We start from the raw sequence: 14,915 nt of genomic DNA on the forward strand, positions 1-14,915 counted from the left end.
AAGTGTCATGAGTGTCGTCGAAATGTTCGGTCTACAAGGGTTAAGAATACATTTCCAACATAAATTAATCGTAAAATTACCGAATCAGAACAAATAGCTGTTACACCAGGCTTCACATGTTCAGACACAAGCTGGTCACATGACACGGCTGCAGCAGCCAATGCAATCTCCAGGCCAGGTCAACGTTCTTGAAAACTCTTGTCTTGTCCTTCCAAAGTTTATAGCAGCCACTATTTTTGCACTCACCTGAATAATAATTCACAAGAGTTGGTTCTTCTGCAGTCGGGAGGCTGCAGGAAGCATTTGCTGCTGTTCCTGAGAATTGCCTTGAATACAATAACAAATGAATCCAAAATGACAAACGTTGAAGTGAGATCATTTTTATAGGCCCGTCACAGCAACATGTTTTCATTGGATGATAAATGGTCCCACAAGTTGTTGCGATAAACGACAATATTGTTTCGAGACTATTTTCAACTTATATGATGGCAGTGTAACAGCAATCCGATGAAACATCTTCAAAGATCAATAAACTTCAAACGCTAATGAACATTTGACATTGGAAAGACATTTTAAGTATCAAAAATCGATAACACTCCTTTTGAAGACTGACGTGATAAACACGGAGTGTCCATGAAGGTTTACGACTGTCATGAAGTTTCAGTCAGTAAATGAGGTAATTAAGATGTTGTCAGTAGTTTTACTCAGACTTATGCCTAATTCTTAATTTAGTGCTTCCACTGTTGTAAAATAAATTGTGCAGAAAATGCTGTTTTTACGTTCTTGCTTCGGATTAGGTTTGCTTAATCACACTGTGGAAAAAATGTGCCCATCTCAAAGACTATCAGAACCGAGTTGTCAGTAATGTTTGCATATATTGTATTTCAGTGTCTAACATTGCTAACCGACTTCTGACAGGTATTCAGGAGCGGCGAAGGCATGGGGATCCGTCTGGACAGCGCCTCGGCCTTCCAGGGCGCCATCATCTCGCCTCACTACGACTCGCTGCTGGTGAAGGTGATCGCCAGCGGGAAGGACCTGAACACGGCCGCCTCCAAGATGAGCCGAGCTCTGGCCGAGTTCAGAGTGCGAGGGGTCAAGGTAGGAGCGTCGGCGACGTTTCGTTATATCCTGGTGTGACGCCAGCAGCTCAGTTTGTGCCTTCATCTACATTTTATGTTGCTGTTGCCTCCATGGAACTCAAGACGTTGTCACGAACCTGAAGGCTTTCTTTGTTGAGACATAGAAGACTGTACTTTTAAACCATTTCCAAGTTAGATTTCTGCTTTTTAAGCTCTTTCTGCACAAAACTCAGCTGATCTGAGTCGTTCAAGGCAAACATTATCGTCATTTAGGCTCCGTCAACTCATGCAAGGCAACATGCCACAGAAGATTGCTCATGGCAAACGTTGACACTTCCTTTGTGAATGTTCACTCTGTTTACCTTTTGTCTCTCTCTGCACCGCCTACACCTTATTCAAGCTTCTCTTTACATTTCATTCATGATGCCTCCCACACTTAATTTTCTACTCAAGTTGATCCGCTGCTTCACCTAAATCTTTTAAAGTATCTCTAGTTACAGATTTAGTGAGCGCTTTTATCCAGAGTGAGCAACAAATGAGTTTTAATGGCGTTGTTATTAACTCTAACAGCTGGATATGCAGGAGTTTCTGAAAGATTGACTCTCATCTGGTAACTCTCAGTAAATCATTGCCTTGAGTGCTAGCTGACCAGTCATTAGCAGATTTATGTTTTTTTGTGAGTGCTCAAGTGGGTGGGAGTCATTCCTTTAGGTCCAATGTTGGTATTTTTTATCTTTTTATTTAAAAAAATATGCTGCTGTTATGTTTTGAATTTACAGGAAAAGTTCTGAAAGTGACCCAAATTTTAGTAAACATGACAAAAAAATTTAATTTAATTTCTGGTTTTCACCTCCGACCTTTGCTTGGTGTGTTGAGATTTGACGTTTTCAATACTAAAACAAATTCAAGTGCTGGTGATTCTGTTTCAGGAAAACAGGACTGAATATAAGTTGTAGAGCTGCCGCATGAGTTTCTCTAAATGTTTCTCTAAAGGAAAGATAAATCCTGGAAATTAAAGCGGAGAAAACAAACGAATGAAGATGTTAAGAAAGCAGCTTCTTTCTCTCATCCCTTCCTGTTTTACTTGCAAACTCACAGGGCTTGGAGGGAAGAAGATTAGTAAATTATTCATGAAATTAAATAGCATGTAAGTGGTTGTTTATAGGTGTGAAATGAAGAAAAGATAACCCTATCCCCTCGAGACACGGAGCGTCGTCTAACACCAGAGAGCGAGAAAAGCACTGCCTGGTCAAGGTGCATCTAAACCTCGTTCCTCTTAATGATGAAGAGATTAAATAGATTTTCCGTCTGTCCTTTAAATGTTGGATTGTGAACCTTTATAAATGTGTCGGTTTAATCCGGAACTACAATCTCAGGGCTAATTTATGGCTGCCAATGCTTATCTTGATCAACCCTGACTGTTGAGTCAGCCAGACACCTAAGTTTTTTCTCAAAGGCGCCATAAACGTTAGCAGGTGTCGCTGACGGCAACACTCATCATTGTTAAAGCCTTCACTGAGGGAGGAAGAGACAAAGTTAGATGTGCAGCACTGCGGAGGATAAAAATAAAAACCCAGAAAGGTGCAAGAAGCTTTTCGGTTACACATCTGGCTGATTCAGGCTGCTTGAAAGAGCAACACTTACAGGCGATAACAGGAAGGCTAAACGTTTAAAATGTAAATTTTTGTTAAATCTCTGTTTTCCTGGAATAAACCGACTGCAATTTTAGTAATGCTGCCCATGCTAATTGCTAGTTAGCTAATTAGCATGGATAAGCTGTCATTGGCTAGCTGTTTTCTTTGATTAAAATTAAAAAAAAATATTGGGATGCTCTTTCTCAACCTGCTACTACACTTTTTTTGACTAGTTCCACAAGCAAAGAACAAAGGTGTTATGAATGCTATTATATCTCCTTTCAAAAGAGTTCAGACATAAACTGAAAACAGCTCAAATTAAAATAGAAAACTAAATTCTGATCTATGCATCTCCAGATATTAAAAGAAAACCTGGGTCCTCGTGCTGCCTGCCACACGCTGCGGTGGTTAGCAGTGGTGGGCTGAAGGGTCGTGCTAACCCTTCAGCAATGCATGTTGGGTAAATGCCGTTTGTCGCACCGCTTAACAGGTGGAGAATGTAACGACAGCATGAACATCTTCACGCTTCAAAACAAGAGCAGGAACATAAATATCAACTACTTGAAGAATCAAGTAAAACAGGCTTTGTTGAATATTTAAAGAAAAACAATTTATAGACATTTTCTACTGCACTGATTCCTCAATGCCCATGCAGAGCGAGTCAAGATGTTTGTTTTGTTTTCATCACAGGTTTACAGTTTTGCCATCTACATGTTTTTCCCACCTTTATACGAACAAAACCTGACAAAGCGAGGTAAGCTGTGATTCATTAAGGAAGTGCACAGCTGATTTATTTGCGCTGAACTGTTTGAGATTTATGTTTGGGCTTAATTGGGATATAAATTAAAATGTCCTCAGAGCTTGGATTATAGAATTAATGCAGCCGTTTCAAGTCGTAAATCAGCTTTAGGAAAGCAAATTAAGAGTCTTATAGATGGTTAATGTTATGGTTACAATAGACACACAGTAACTAATAAAAATGAAACCGAGATAAAGCATAAAACAGGAAATAGAAAGTGAGTAGAAGCTACAAAAACATATCAATTTCAATATTAAAGCTTGATTGCTCACAGATCTTAATGACACAAAAGTTTAACTGCAGGCAGAGCAAGTGGTGCAAATGCTATTCATCTCAGGATTTTCTTACTTTGCATGAAAGCTAAATTAATAGATTTTTTATAATTACATCTTGTACAATTTTCACACCAAAATGTCGAGGTTTGTTTGAAACCATGATATTTTAGGGCCACATGGCCTAAAGGGCATGAAATACCAGAAGTATATTTAGTGGATTATCTGCTTGGTTTCTAGTCTTTTTTTCTCTTTTTTTCTCTTATTTAGAAACTGCACCTAAAACCCAAAGCCTGTTCTGACCCAGGACTCATGCATGCCATTTTATCCTCAACTAAGTTTAAATATGGTGGTGAAACTTTTATCTCCACTCCTCTAAACTCATTTTTGTTTTGGGCCAAATCAAACATCTGAATGTTCTCAAATGGCCAGTTGTGCCACAGTGTATTGATAAAACCATTAAACTGTTAAAATGTCAAATAGTTGCTTCAGTATTCAATCAGCTTTTCTTAAAATGACAAAATATTGAGCATCTTTTCATACTAGTCAGTGCATACAGGATTTTGTGGTTGTTTTTGTGTTTTTTTGGCGATTCTGTGGAGCTAATTTAAAAATATTTGTAAGGAATTTTCATGATATTTGCACTAATGTATGATGTTAAACATAATTTTATCAATCGTTGCACCAATCACAGATTATAACGTGACATCAGTCACTTAAATCCAACTAATTTGGAGTCACAAGGGCCACATAAAAATGAGCACATGCGCCTTCAGTTTGACGTTTTCAGTTTTGAATAAACCACAAATATCTGCAGCAATCATCCGCTGCCTCTTAAACAAAAAAAATCCCATCATTACTTCATCTTTTTTTTTTTTTTACCAAAGTAGAAAGAAAAACGTCTGAATAATCTGTAATCTTTTGAATAAAGTCCCAGAAAAGCATCTGATTTCGTCCTCATTAGTGACTAATGACGTTTGTAGTAAACTTTGATATCATTTTAAACTTTCAGGTTGCATTTCACTATTGAGAGCTAATCCGAAAAGAACTTTAATTAGATATTTTTTAGCTAATTATTGGTTAAATCCCATGTTAAGCTTTTTATTGAGCGCTTTATTGTGGTGATTTTTAAAAAGAGTGACTATAATAAAAAGTGTTGGGTAAAAGACATCCTCAGCAAATGTCTTTTGTTCAGAAAGACATTTTAAATTATTGTTTTTAAGATACCTGCTTATGTAAATGTGCTCATGCTCAATGTGCTCAAATGTGCTGAAGCTCAATCACCAGGCAGACTTTAAAAAACATTTTTACTCACAAAGTTCTGGAAATATTAATTATTTCAGCCTGTAATTACACAAAGCTCAACTTTGATTTGCAGATGTTTCTGCAGTATAATCACTGAGGTATGAAATGTGAAACCTCAGGTGTCCGCCTCTCATCACTTCATCTTGCTCGCCTTTTTGGTGACTTCCCCCCCACTCATCTCTCCGTCCATCTTTGCCCTCCTGCATCATGTCGTCCCGTCTCTTTTCCCGTCCGTCGCCTCCTTCCTCCTGCTCTTTGTTGCTCTGCGTGACATTTTACTTCTTCACACACACTTCGCCCATTCTGTGCACGCTCAGACAAAAGGTTCACAGCATGTGCAAATGCAGATATGATGATAGACATGCAGGTGCATGGACACGGACCGCACAGAAGATGATGAACAGAGAAAATGTCAAATGCAATTCCACCCGGAGAACAGCTGGATGCCGACCATCAAACATGTCGCTTAGGGGTTTTTTGGGCCCTATTTTAGCTCCAACTGTTGCGTAAAGGTACATTTGTACATCGGAGGAAGAAAGAAGTGGCAGGATCTTCCTTGTTTGTTGTTAAATAAATGAAATTAATGGCTGGATGAAGGTCTGACTTGGTCATTATATAACAGGACCAACAAAAGAACAAAAAGAATTTGCACTTAAAATATAAAACCTTCAACCTTTTGCTGAATTTGTTTATGAATTAATAATAAAAACCTTATGAGAAATTAGATGAATGCGAAAAGTGCTTAAATCAAAGATAGCTGGACTTCTATTTCTTGAAGGCTTTTTAATTCTGATCTAAAAAAACGGTTTGATATATTAGAAGTTGTAGCCAGAACAATCACTCTTATCAAACAGTCACTGGGGAGTTTTCAGATTCGTACCTCAAGGCAAAACTCACCAATAATCTGTGTGGCTCAATAAATCAGTCCTAGGATGAGCGAAAAGAGCAAAACTTCTCCATTCACATCCCAGCACGCAATCAAAGCCAACGGACCACCTCCGATCACTGGCTCACCACCGTTCACCGGCTCGCCTCCGTTCACTGGCTCGCCTCCGTTCACCGGCTCACCTCTGCACTGGCTCACCTCCGTTCACCGGCTCGCTTCTGTTCACTCCTCCGTTCACCGGCTCGCCCCCGTTCACCGGCTCGCCTCCGTTCACCGGCTCTCCTCTGTTCACTCCTCCGTTCACTGGCTCACCTCTGCACTGGGTTGCCTCCGTTCACCGGCTCGCCCCCGTTCACCGGCTCGCCCCGTTCACCGGCTCACCTCTGCACTGGCTCACCTCTGTTCACTGGCTCACCTCTCACCTTTCCCTTAAATTCAGAACCTAACTCCAATCTGCCCTCTAGTGGCGATTTGGCGCTCTGGGTAGCGGCGTTAGAACCAGACCTATTTATGGGTTCCAATAGTTTCTTATACTCACACATAATAAACCATTTTAATGGCATTTGTTTGCTCAGAGAAGTAAAGCATTAAATTCAAAAAGTAAAACTACAAGTTGACGTCTTGATATAAAGAAGAAAAAAAAATGTCTGATTTTGTTGATTTGACATTGTACTTCCAAGCTTTGGGGTTAAAGTCCAACTAACCAACTTGTTCATTCTGATAAAATGTGTAAATGAGTTGCTTAAGGTTCAATCACTAAAAACAATAACAAAATAAACAATGCTTAGCCCGGTGGGGGCACAAGTAAAGCCTGGTGGCCCGCCAGGCTTATCATCCACTGGGGGAAACCCTGCAGCGGTACAGCTGGGCCGTAGCTCCATGTTTGAACAGCTGAGACGCAGCAGAACCGGCAGCTGCGACGAACAAAGTCACAGCTGCGAAAAAAGTCTCCAACAGCACAGAGAAAGACACACTAGATCTACCACTAGATGTTTTTGCAACAAAGTTTGAAGAGACGATGAATACAGCAACAAAGTCTTGTCATTCCCACAGTTGGCCACGCCCCTCATGGTCTCTTGGCTCCGCCCACTTTCTAATTTTTCTAATCTTGTTTGTCGGTTGGGTTTTGCTTTCACTGGCAGTCCAGTAACACCCGTGGTGAGAAATATGTCAGTTTTCAGATATTAAATGTTTTCTTTCTGTAGTAACAATAATTTGTGACATTTTGTCTCTAAAACTTTAAGTTTCCTGTTATCCATCACCGTTTGATCGTGTGACCCGGTCATTAAAGGGAGCTGCTCTCCCTCACCCCTGAAAAACAGATGGAGGGGCGACGTTGCATTGCTTCCAGGTCGTTCAACCGCATCCATTTGCCTCCGACATCCTAGATTTACTTATTTAATCATTAGTTCAGAGAGCATATGTGCTTACATTTCAGAGTGATTAAAAGCTTACATTTACCGAATTATTTCTTCTATAAATAAAAATCCTTAAGCAACGAATAAAACGGGATTAATTTTAATTCATCCAGATTAATGAAATATTGATGACATATACCTCCAGTGCAGTCACAGGAGTAGGGGACTTGAATTACTCTAAAGTAATAGACGCAAAGAGAAGAATGGGTTTTAATGGTGCATTAATTATTATGGCCGCTCTCTCAGCCGCTTGTGGTCGAGTCGAAGCTCTAATGCGTAGTCGTGATTCCACAGGCCCACTGTTGTGCATACAAATGTGGGATGTTTTTTCACAGAAGAGGAAGTTCTGCACAAAGTGGGCGTTTTTAATTAAAAGTGTGACGGCACACCGGTTAATTATTGGCTGTTGTAATAATCGATAACGCTAACACCCAGACCTGCGACGTTTTAAGGCTGCGATCGTCTGTCGAACGCTCGCTGATTAATGTTTGACGTTTAACTTCCGGTTTTCACTCCAGGTTAAACACAATAGAGAGCAGAAATACCCAGTGATAATGTCCAACATCTGTAAAACCTCACTGTCTAACAACTGGAAACGATCTACTGCAGATTATCTCTTATTGATTCTCACAACATTCGATTATAAATTGGGTTTTTCTTCATATTTTCAGTTAAATATATTTTCAGTTCAGTCTGCTTTTCAAGCTGTTTTAAAAAAAAAATCCAATTAATGTTGAATAATGAAGGGTAAACATTTGTATGTCTCTTCAACTATCAGGCTATCTGTGCCCTGCTTACAGTTTGGATAAAATGTTTCTAAACAATTCATATAATTCATTTTGCTTGCAGCATTCACTAAGCCTCTAATATGTAGCTTGGAATTGAATTTACCCAACAAATACATGCATTATGCATCTTGCAGAAAGCCTCGCAGGGAAATTTAAATAATCAGATGTTCCGTTTCTCATTAAAACAGAGCACCTTATCTGAACGTCCGTAATGGTCGTTGCTCCTTGAGTGCTAAGCGTGATGTCAGAGGATGTTTTGATCAACAATAACAGATGTTTACTTGCTTTTACCAACATCTGGGTATTTGTTGAATAATTTTTTTAGTGGGTAAATTTGAGTTGCACCTTTTCATACCAAGCTTCTTCAGTTCAAAGTCCCACTTGTCTTTCATCAGCCATTTTAAATGGCTCAGTCTCATTAGTCCACATGAATAATTATCCCGTTAAGATGAATCGGTGCAACATACCTGCATCAGTTTTAGATATCTAAAATCTAATCTGTTCATGCAAAAGACAGAAGCTACTCATTTGGGGATTTTCTTCTTCTGGTGTGGAGCTGTATTTATTTCTCAGCAGTGATTTAGAAAGAAAACTGCAATAAATATGGCGGAAACTGTCAGGTTTACCATTTTTAGGGCCTCACCAGTCCAGCACAGTTTAGCATAAGCATTAGCTCAGACGTTGCAGAGGTAGCAATAATATTACTCAAGCAACATGCAGTCGAGTAGAACTACTCCTATAAGTAACTTTCTCCCAACCAGTTCAGTAAATGTCACCAGCACAACCAGCTATTGAACATGGATTACAAAATTAGTAGCTTGTTCTTGTTAACAAGCTCAACGTGATTTATTGTTAGCTCGTCAGCATTTATTGAGCATTATCTGCATTAATCAGTTCGCTCTATTAGTTTGGCCGTTTGCTGCCATGATTCGCTGTAAAACGGTACAAGTGTCTTAGCGCTCATGTTGCGTTTGAAGGCGACTCGGAAAAAAACATTAAAGAGTTGTAATGGCTGAGAGAAGTCGGGGCACAGATATGGGAAGCATGGGAGCCTCTACTGCATCAAATTGAGATTTGGATAATAGAAAATTGGCCACTCTGAGGTAAAACTAATAATAAAAAAGCTTCCAGTCCACGGCTGACTCTGTGGGCAGTCAATGCCCCTCAGCCGATCCGCCGGGCCTGGACCGGCTGACCGGCTGAACCAGGGCTGAGATGACTTCCTCTCTGCATATTAAGTCATATTTGGTGCTTGAAATTGTAAAATAAATAGTTACTGGTCTTTTTTTCAGTTTAGAGAGGATCTCCAGTATTTGCATAATTCATCTGGTTCCTAACTTAGGAATCTTAATCTTTTTTAAAGATTTTAATAGTTTTCTCTATTTGTTTACATATTGTTAAAGGTTTTGTAGGGGTTATTTGATCTATTTAATACTGATGGGTGTTAATAGCCTCATCAGTCTCAGCATAAGTCTGAATTTTGGGTAAATTACTGTTCATGCCTCTCAGTCAAAGAGAAAATTTCAAATCTCTGTTCTCCTGAGAGTATCGTAACATTACAAAACATATTAGACAATCTATCTTTTTGCTTTGAGCTTGGTAAAACCAGGTTGAAGGACAGCATGCTGCACTCCTGCAGGTTTTTAAACAGCTTTGTCTTTAACAGCTCTCCACTTGACACATTCACAAAAGACCTTGTTGAGGTCCTTTAGAGCCAGAGGCTGGCAGTCGAGACGTGTTTACAACCGTCTTGGACAAACTACTTCAGAGTGACATTTCATCTCCAAGTCTGTTTGTAGTAGATCGATATGGAGGGAGGAAACAAGGTAGGAGAGAATTACAGTCCAGAGCGTTTGTAAAAAAAAATCATTTGTTTGTCATTATTTCACTAAGATAACCTTAAAGTCTGGGACTGACTAAAACAAAGAGCAACAATCGTGCCAGAGAAGTTGAGGCGTCATGAACTTTAAAAGATGATATCAGAGGACGTCATCCGATATAATCAGGTATCTTGTTAAAAGGTTTAATTCCAACATTTAGACTCTGGAGAGTTTTGTGTGAGTCTGAGGTTAGATAACACAAACTGCTTCACTCTTAGTGGAAGTTTGCAGGTTTTAATTGGGAATCTGCAGCGCAAACGACTCACTTTTACAAGAGAAAACAACAAAATTTGATCTGGAGAAGTATACAACTAAAATATCCTCCACGCCTGAAGTTTGTTAAAATTTGTTTTAGATGGTTCATTAATTTACCAGAAAATCAGCCACTGGTCATCTTCAGTTAGCTGTGATCAAGTTCTTCATTTTAAAATCATTTTAGCCTTTTTTCTCCATTATAACTTAGACGGGACTATTTTTCTCTACAACTGTGTCAAAAGGCATAATATGTTCAAGTGTGAAATATTTTATTTTGAAAACAAAAAAGGAAAACAAAGCATAAAACATCTATGTGTCCATTCATAAATATGGTTTCTAAATCCCATTTAAGGCTCATAAAGACCATTAACCTACAAAAATGATGGGAATTACTGCCTGGATAAATATTAATCTGAATGAGACACATCTGGAGACTTTAATGCATTAATATTAGTTCCTCCTTAGAGCCGGTTGGCTAAAAAGCAATGAACTTGGTGTTAAAAATGCTGATAGAATTTCCTCCTCTGTAGTAAGACCGAAACTGATGGTGGAGGTGCAGAAACCTGCAACATTTTTTTAGGGGGAAATGATTAGCATGGTTTAGAAAGCGGCTTGAAAAAATTTGCCGCAGCACAATGAGGTTTTATAAATTTGTCTGGATCTACCGCAGTTCTTTTCAGATCCAGGCGTCTGTTTGTGGTGTCACAGTTGTGAATAAACCAGAAAATCAAACACGTTTTTACCTCATTGCTAATTTTAGCTTTTCCTTGAGGGTTAAGCTTTGATAAGTGAATCAAAGAAATCTCACTGGATTTTTATGAATTCCCTCTTTCATCTGCAACACAATTTCACAAACAAACCTCCTTGTGTTTGTTTTATCTAATTAGATAAAATATTCTAATTTTATCTAATTAGAATATACATCTGAAGAAACCAACTGTCCCTGCATGTATGATTAAAGATTTCTTTACTTCTGAGAAATCTGTTGATTGGGTTTGACACGTGTTTCGTCAAATCACACCATTCATTTCCACCCAGATGAACAAATAGAAACTGCGAGATGCTCACCATCTTGCTCCTGGAGAGAAACCAGAGCACTCGGAAAACACAATCTGCTGAAACAGAGTATTCAGTTTGCCCGGGGACCGTAAAACGCCAACAGTTGGAGCCGCGACGCTGCCCAAAAAGCTAGAAAGCTGTTGTTTTGTTCTGGAAAACAAGTCAGTGGCTTAAACTACTTGCACAAACAAGTATTGTCAGTGATCAGGAGAAAATTAGAAAACGCAACGAATAAGAAAATTGAAGTAGTTGCAGTCAGCGCAAGGCCAAGGTCTAGAAGTGATTGTTCTATTAAAGAAGTTGGTGAAGGATTGAAAGTGCTGCAGGAGGCGGGGGGATGAAGCAAAGAGACAAACTACTTTGGCGTAGCGCCTTGTGTTTTGGCTGCTTTAATGGCTGATGGAGAACAAAAGTCTCCTTTCTAATTCTAATGAGTTTAATTATGGCTCGCCCTCAGCCAGGTGCTCCGATCAGCCGCTGTCTGTTTTCATTAATTGACAATTAAAACGGGAATAAAGCGCCTGTTCCCAACTCGGGGCTCACCTCTGAACAAACATCAGAAATTTTTGTCGTCTTTCAACCAATAAAGTTGCCCACGCTCACCGGCCACTTTATTAGGTACACCTTGCTAGTATTGGATTGGACCCATTCAGCAAGGTAATGGAAACCTTCCTCAGAGATTCTGGTCCATATTAACATGATGGCATCATGCAGTGCTTGCAGATTTGTCGGCTGAACATCCGTGATGTGAATCTCCCGTTCCACCACATCCTAAAGGTTTTCTACTGGACCGACATCTGGTGACATCACCAGACTTCCTTAATGACATTAAGGAAGTCATTAATGGAAGATTTTTCTCACATATTTTGTCACAACAAGCATTATTATAATGTCTAGTTTTGCATGACACAGTTACAAAAGCTGCCAGAAAAAAGTATTTATGACATCAGAAGATGGCTACACCGTGGTCATAAAGGGATGAACATGGTCAGCTGTGGCGTTGACACGATGCTCAACTAATGGGTCCAAAGTGTGCCAGGAAGATGCACCATTCCATTGCACCACCGCTACCAGCCTGACCCGTTCATACTAGGCAGGATGGATCCAAGCTTTCAAGTTGGTGACGCCAAATTCTGACCCGACCATCTGAACGCCGCAGCAGAAATTGACTCATCAGACCAGGCAACATTTTTTCAATCTTCTATCGTCCAATTCTGGTGAGACTGTAACAATTATAGCCTCAATTTCCTGTTCTTAGCTGACAGGAGTGACACCCGGTCTGGTCTTCTGCTGCTGTAGCCCAGCCGCCTCCCGGCTCGACACGTTGTGTGTTCAGAGAAGCTGTTCTGCAACTTCTTCAGAAAAGAAAGTGAGAACAAGAATGAAAGAAAACGACAGATTTTATTTTTACCTAAATGCTAATCCCTGGATGATCTATAGGTTATTAAAGTTCATCATAGTTGCTGTCATTTTGCTCGATGATGTACATAAAGAGCATTCTTAAGTTAAATTATTAAACTGATCTTAAATGTCGTGCAGCACTTTACCAGCAACTTCTGGAATCTGATCTGTAAAAAAAAAGTAAGAACTATAATTAAACTGTTTCCCTGCTGTTCTGTTCTTTTCATGCCGTATTTTTATTATCCTAGTCTGTCTTTGCTGTTTTTTGTTTTCTGTTTTTGAATTTGTGTTTGGTTTAGTGCTATCATCTCCAACTTAAATTGCTGCTTTGTTGCCGTCTTCGTGTGGGCGATGAAGTTTGGCTTTCCTTTTTGCGCGGCTGCTGAGATTAAATCTTCGTTTGCACGTATACGCAGCTTCTCTGTGTGGTGTGAAGGATCCATTATGTTTTGTTAGAGCTGATAATGAAAGCCTGCAGGCGCGAACTCAAAGTGCACAGGCGGGACGGGGTCAACGGCTTCGTGGGCGTAAAATGGTGTTTGCAGTGTTTTTGAGGCGAGGACTGTGTGGAACTTGTTGAAACATCCCTCAGGTGTTAAATAACCTGCAGATCACTGCAGATTGAGCATTGTACTATTAATTACAGTCCTACTGGCAGAACGTGACATGTGAAGGGTGTATCTTGTAAAAATGTTTTTTTTAAATTATAATTTATCTTTAAAATTGAGAAACCGTACGTTTTTTTTTGGAAAACAAATTAAAACGTGTAACATGAAGTCTGCTGAGTTTGGAGGGAAATATTAAGATGGTGCCTTTCACTCTGTTACCTTTCATTTAGCTGTACGAGCCGTTCCTGTTGCATCAGAATAAAACCCAGATCTTTTATTTTACAGCCAGTATTTTTACCTGCCTTTATTCCCAAATTCGTCCAAACATTACTTGGTTCAAGACGGGCTTTGTCGAGTTCTCCTTTAGTTTCTGCAGCTTCCCCGTGTTTACATCCAGACTTTTATCAACTGGATTTCTCTCGAAACACCAAGCAGTTTTCTTCATTTACTCTAAATTTATTTGTGTGTCAGAAGCTGGTAAAAACTTTTAAAGATGAAAAGAAAAAATAAGACTAAACTGTACTATTTAAATTTACATAAATTCACTCAAACTGCATAGAAAATACTGAGCAAACTATGTTAAATAATAGTTTATTAAATAATAATAAATAATAAGCAAACCACTGTGAATCAACCACAAAGCGATTAAAGTTAAATAAGTAAGATAACTAATTTAAGTTCTTTAATCCTAAAGTGCAACATTTCAAATTAATCAAGTTATTTTATTACCTAGTTCAAATTATTAACCATAAAAATCACCATTTAACACGCCAGACTTTACCACGACAGTTTCTTATCATGTTTAAGTTCAGATATTGCAGTAAACTTCCTCATTTTGACTTCATTTCCTTTTTCTCTCTCTTTTTCTGATTTGCCTTCACAGGCATTATTATTTTTCTGGCCTCTGACTTGAGCTGAGTGATCATTCACAAACAGTAGCTGCAGGCCTGCGTCATCTTCTCCCTAAAAACAAACAAAACCGGAGTTTGGATGCTAAAATGACAAATAACTGTTTGTTTTTTTATGTACGGCTGCTGGAGGGAAATCCTTGTTTTTGGTTAAAAATGGCAGCTTTTTCTTTTAAGAAGAAACAACATGAAACATTTTTTCCTCTTCAGGTGTTTAACTTCTTCTCTGTCCATGTAATTTTTATAGGTTTTGTGTTGGTACACGCGTTCTTTTGACGCTTCTCAGTAACGACGTCGTCCTGCTGAGTCTCTAAGAGAAACTGAACCAGTTTACCCGATCAGAGAAGAAGAACATTTCCTGCTTTGTTTCTGCATGTAGGTCAGTCCTGTGTTTTCATTGCGGTGAGATATTTGCTGCTGTATCGTTTTGGGGTTGATGAATAGCGAGACGTTGCAGAAGCTTCCCGTCTTTTGTTCCCGATGTTTGACAGCTCGTCGGCAGCCAAAAGCTAAGCTGAGAATTAAAATGCAGCAAATGACAGAAAGCAGCCTAGATATGCTGTAAATACTGCCCACATCTGGAGACATGACAGCCTGTTGTTCAGGAGGCAATAAAATCT

The 14,915-nt window shown here is 39.2% G+C and overlaps 1 protein-coding gene across 1 annotated transcript in view; it reads left to right on the forward strand.

Annotated features, from left to right (window-relative positions):
• pcxb (pyruvate carboxylase b) overlaps positions 1-14,915 on the forward strand; it is a 329,618-nt gene that overhangs the window by 149,437 nt on the left and 165,266 nt on the right. The window contains exon 12 of the mRNA XM_055051195.1: positions 919-1,101. Coding sequence (XP_054907170.1) covers positions 919-1,101 — 183 coding nt within the window. The remainder of the gene's footprint in view (positions 1-918; positions 1,102-14,915) is intronic.

The sequence above is a fragment of the Poeciliopsis prolifica genome, unplaced genomic scaffold (assembly GCF_027474105.1).
Source record: "Poeciliopsis prolifica strain line A6 unplaced genomic scaffold, Auburn_PproV2 SCAFFOLD032, whole genome shotgun sequence".
Lineage (NCBI taxonomy): Eukaryota > Metazoa > Chordata > Actinopteri > Cyprinodontiformes > Poeciliidae > Poeciliopsis > Poeciliopsis prolifica.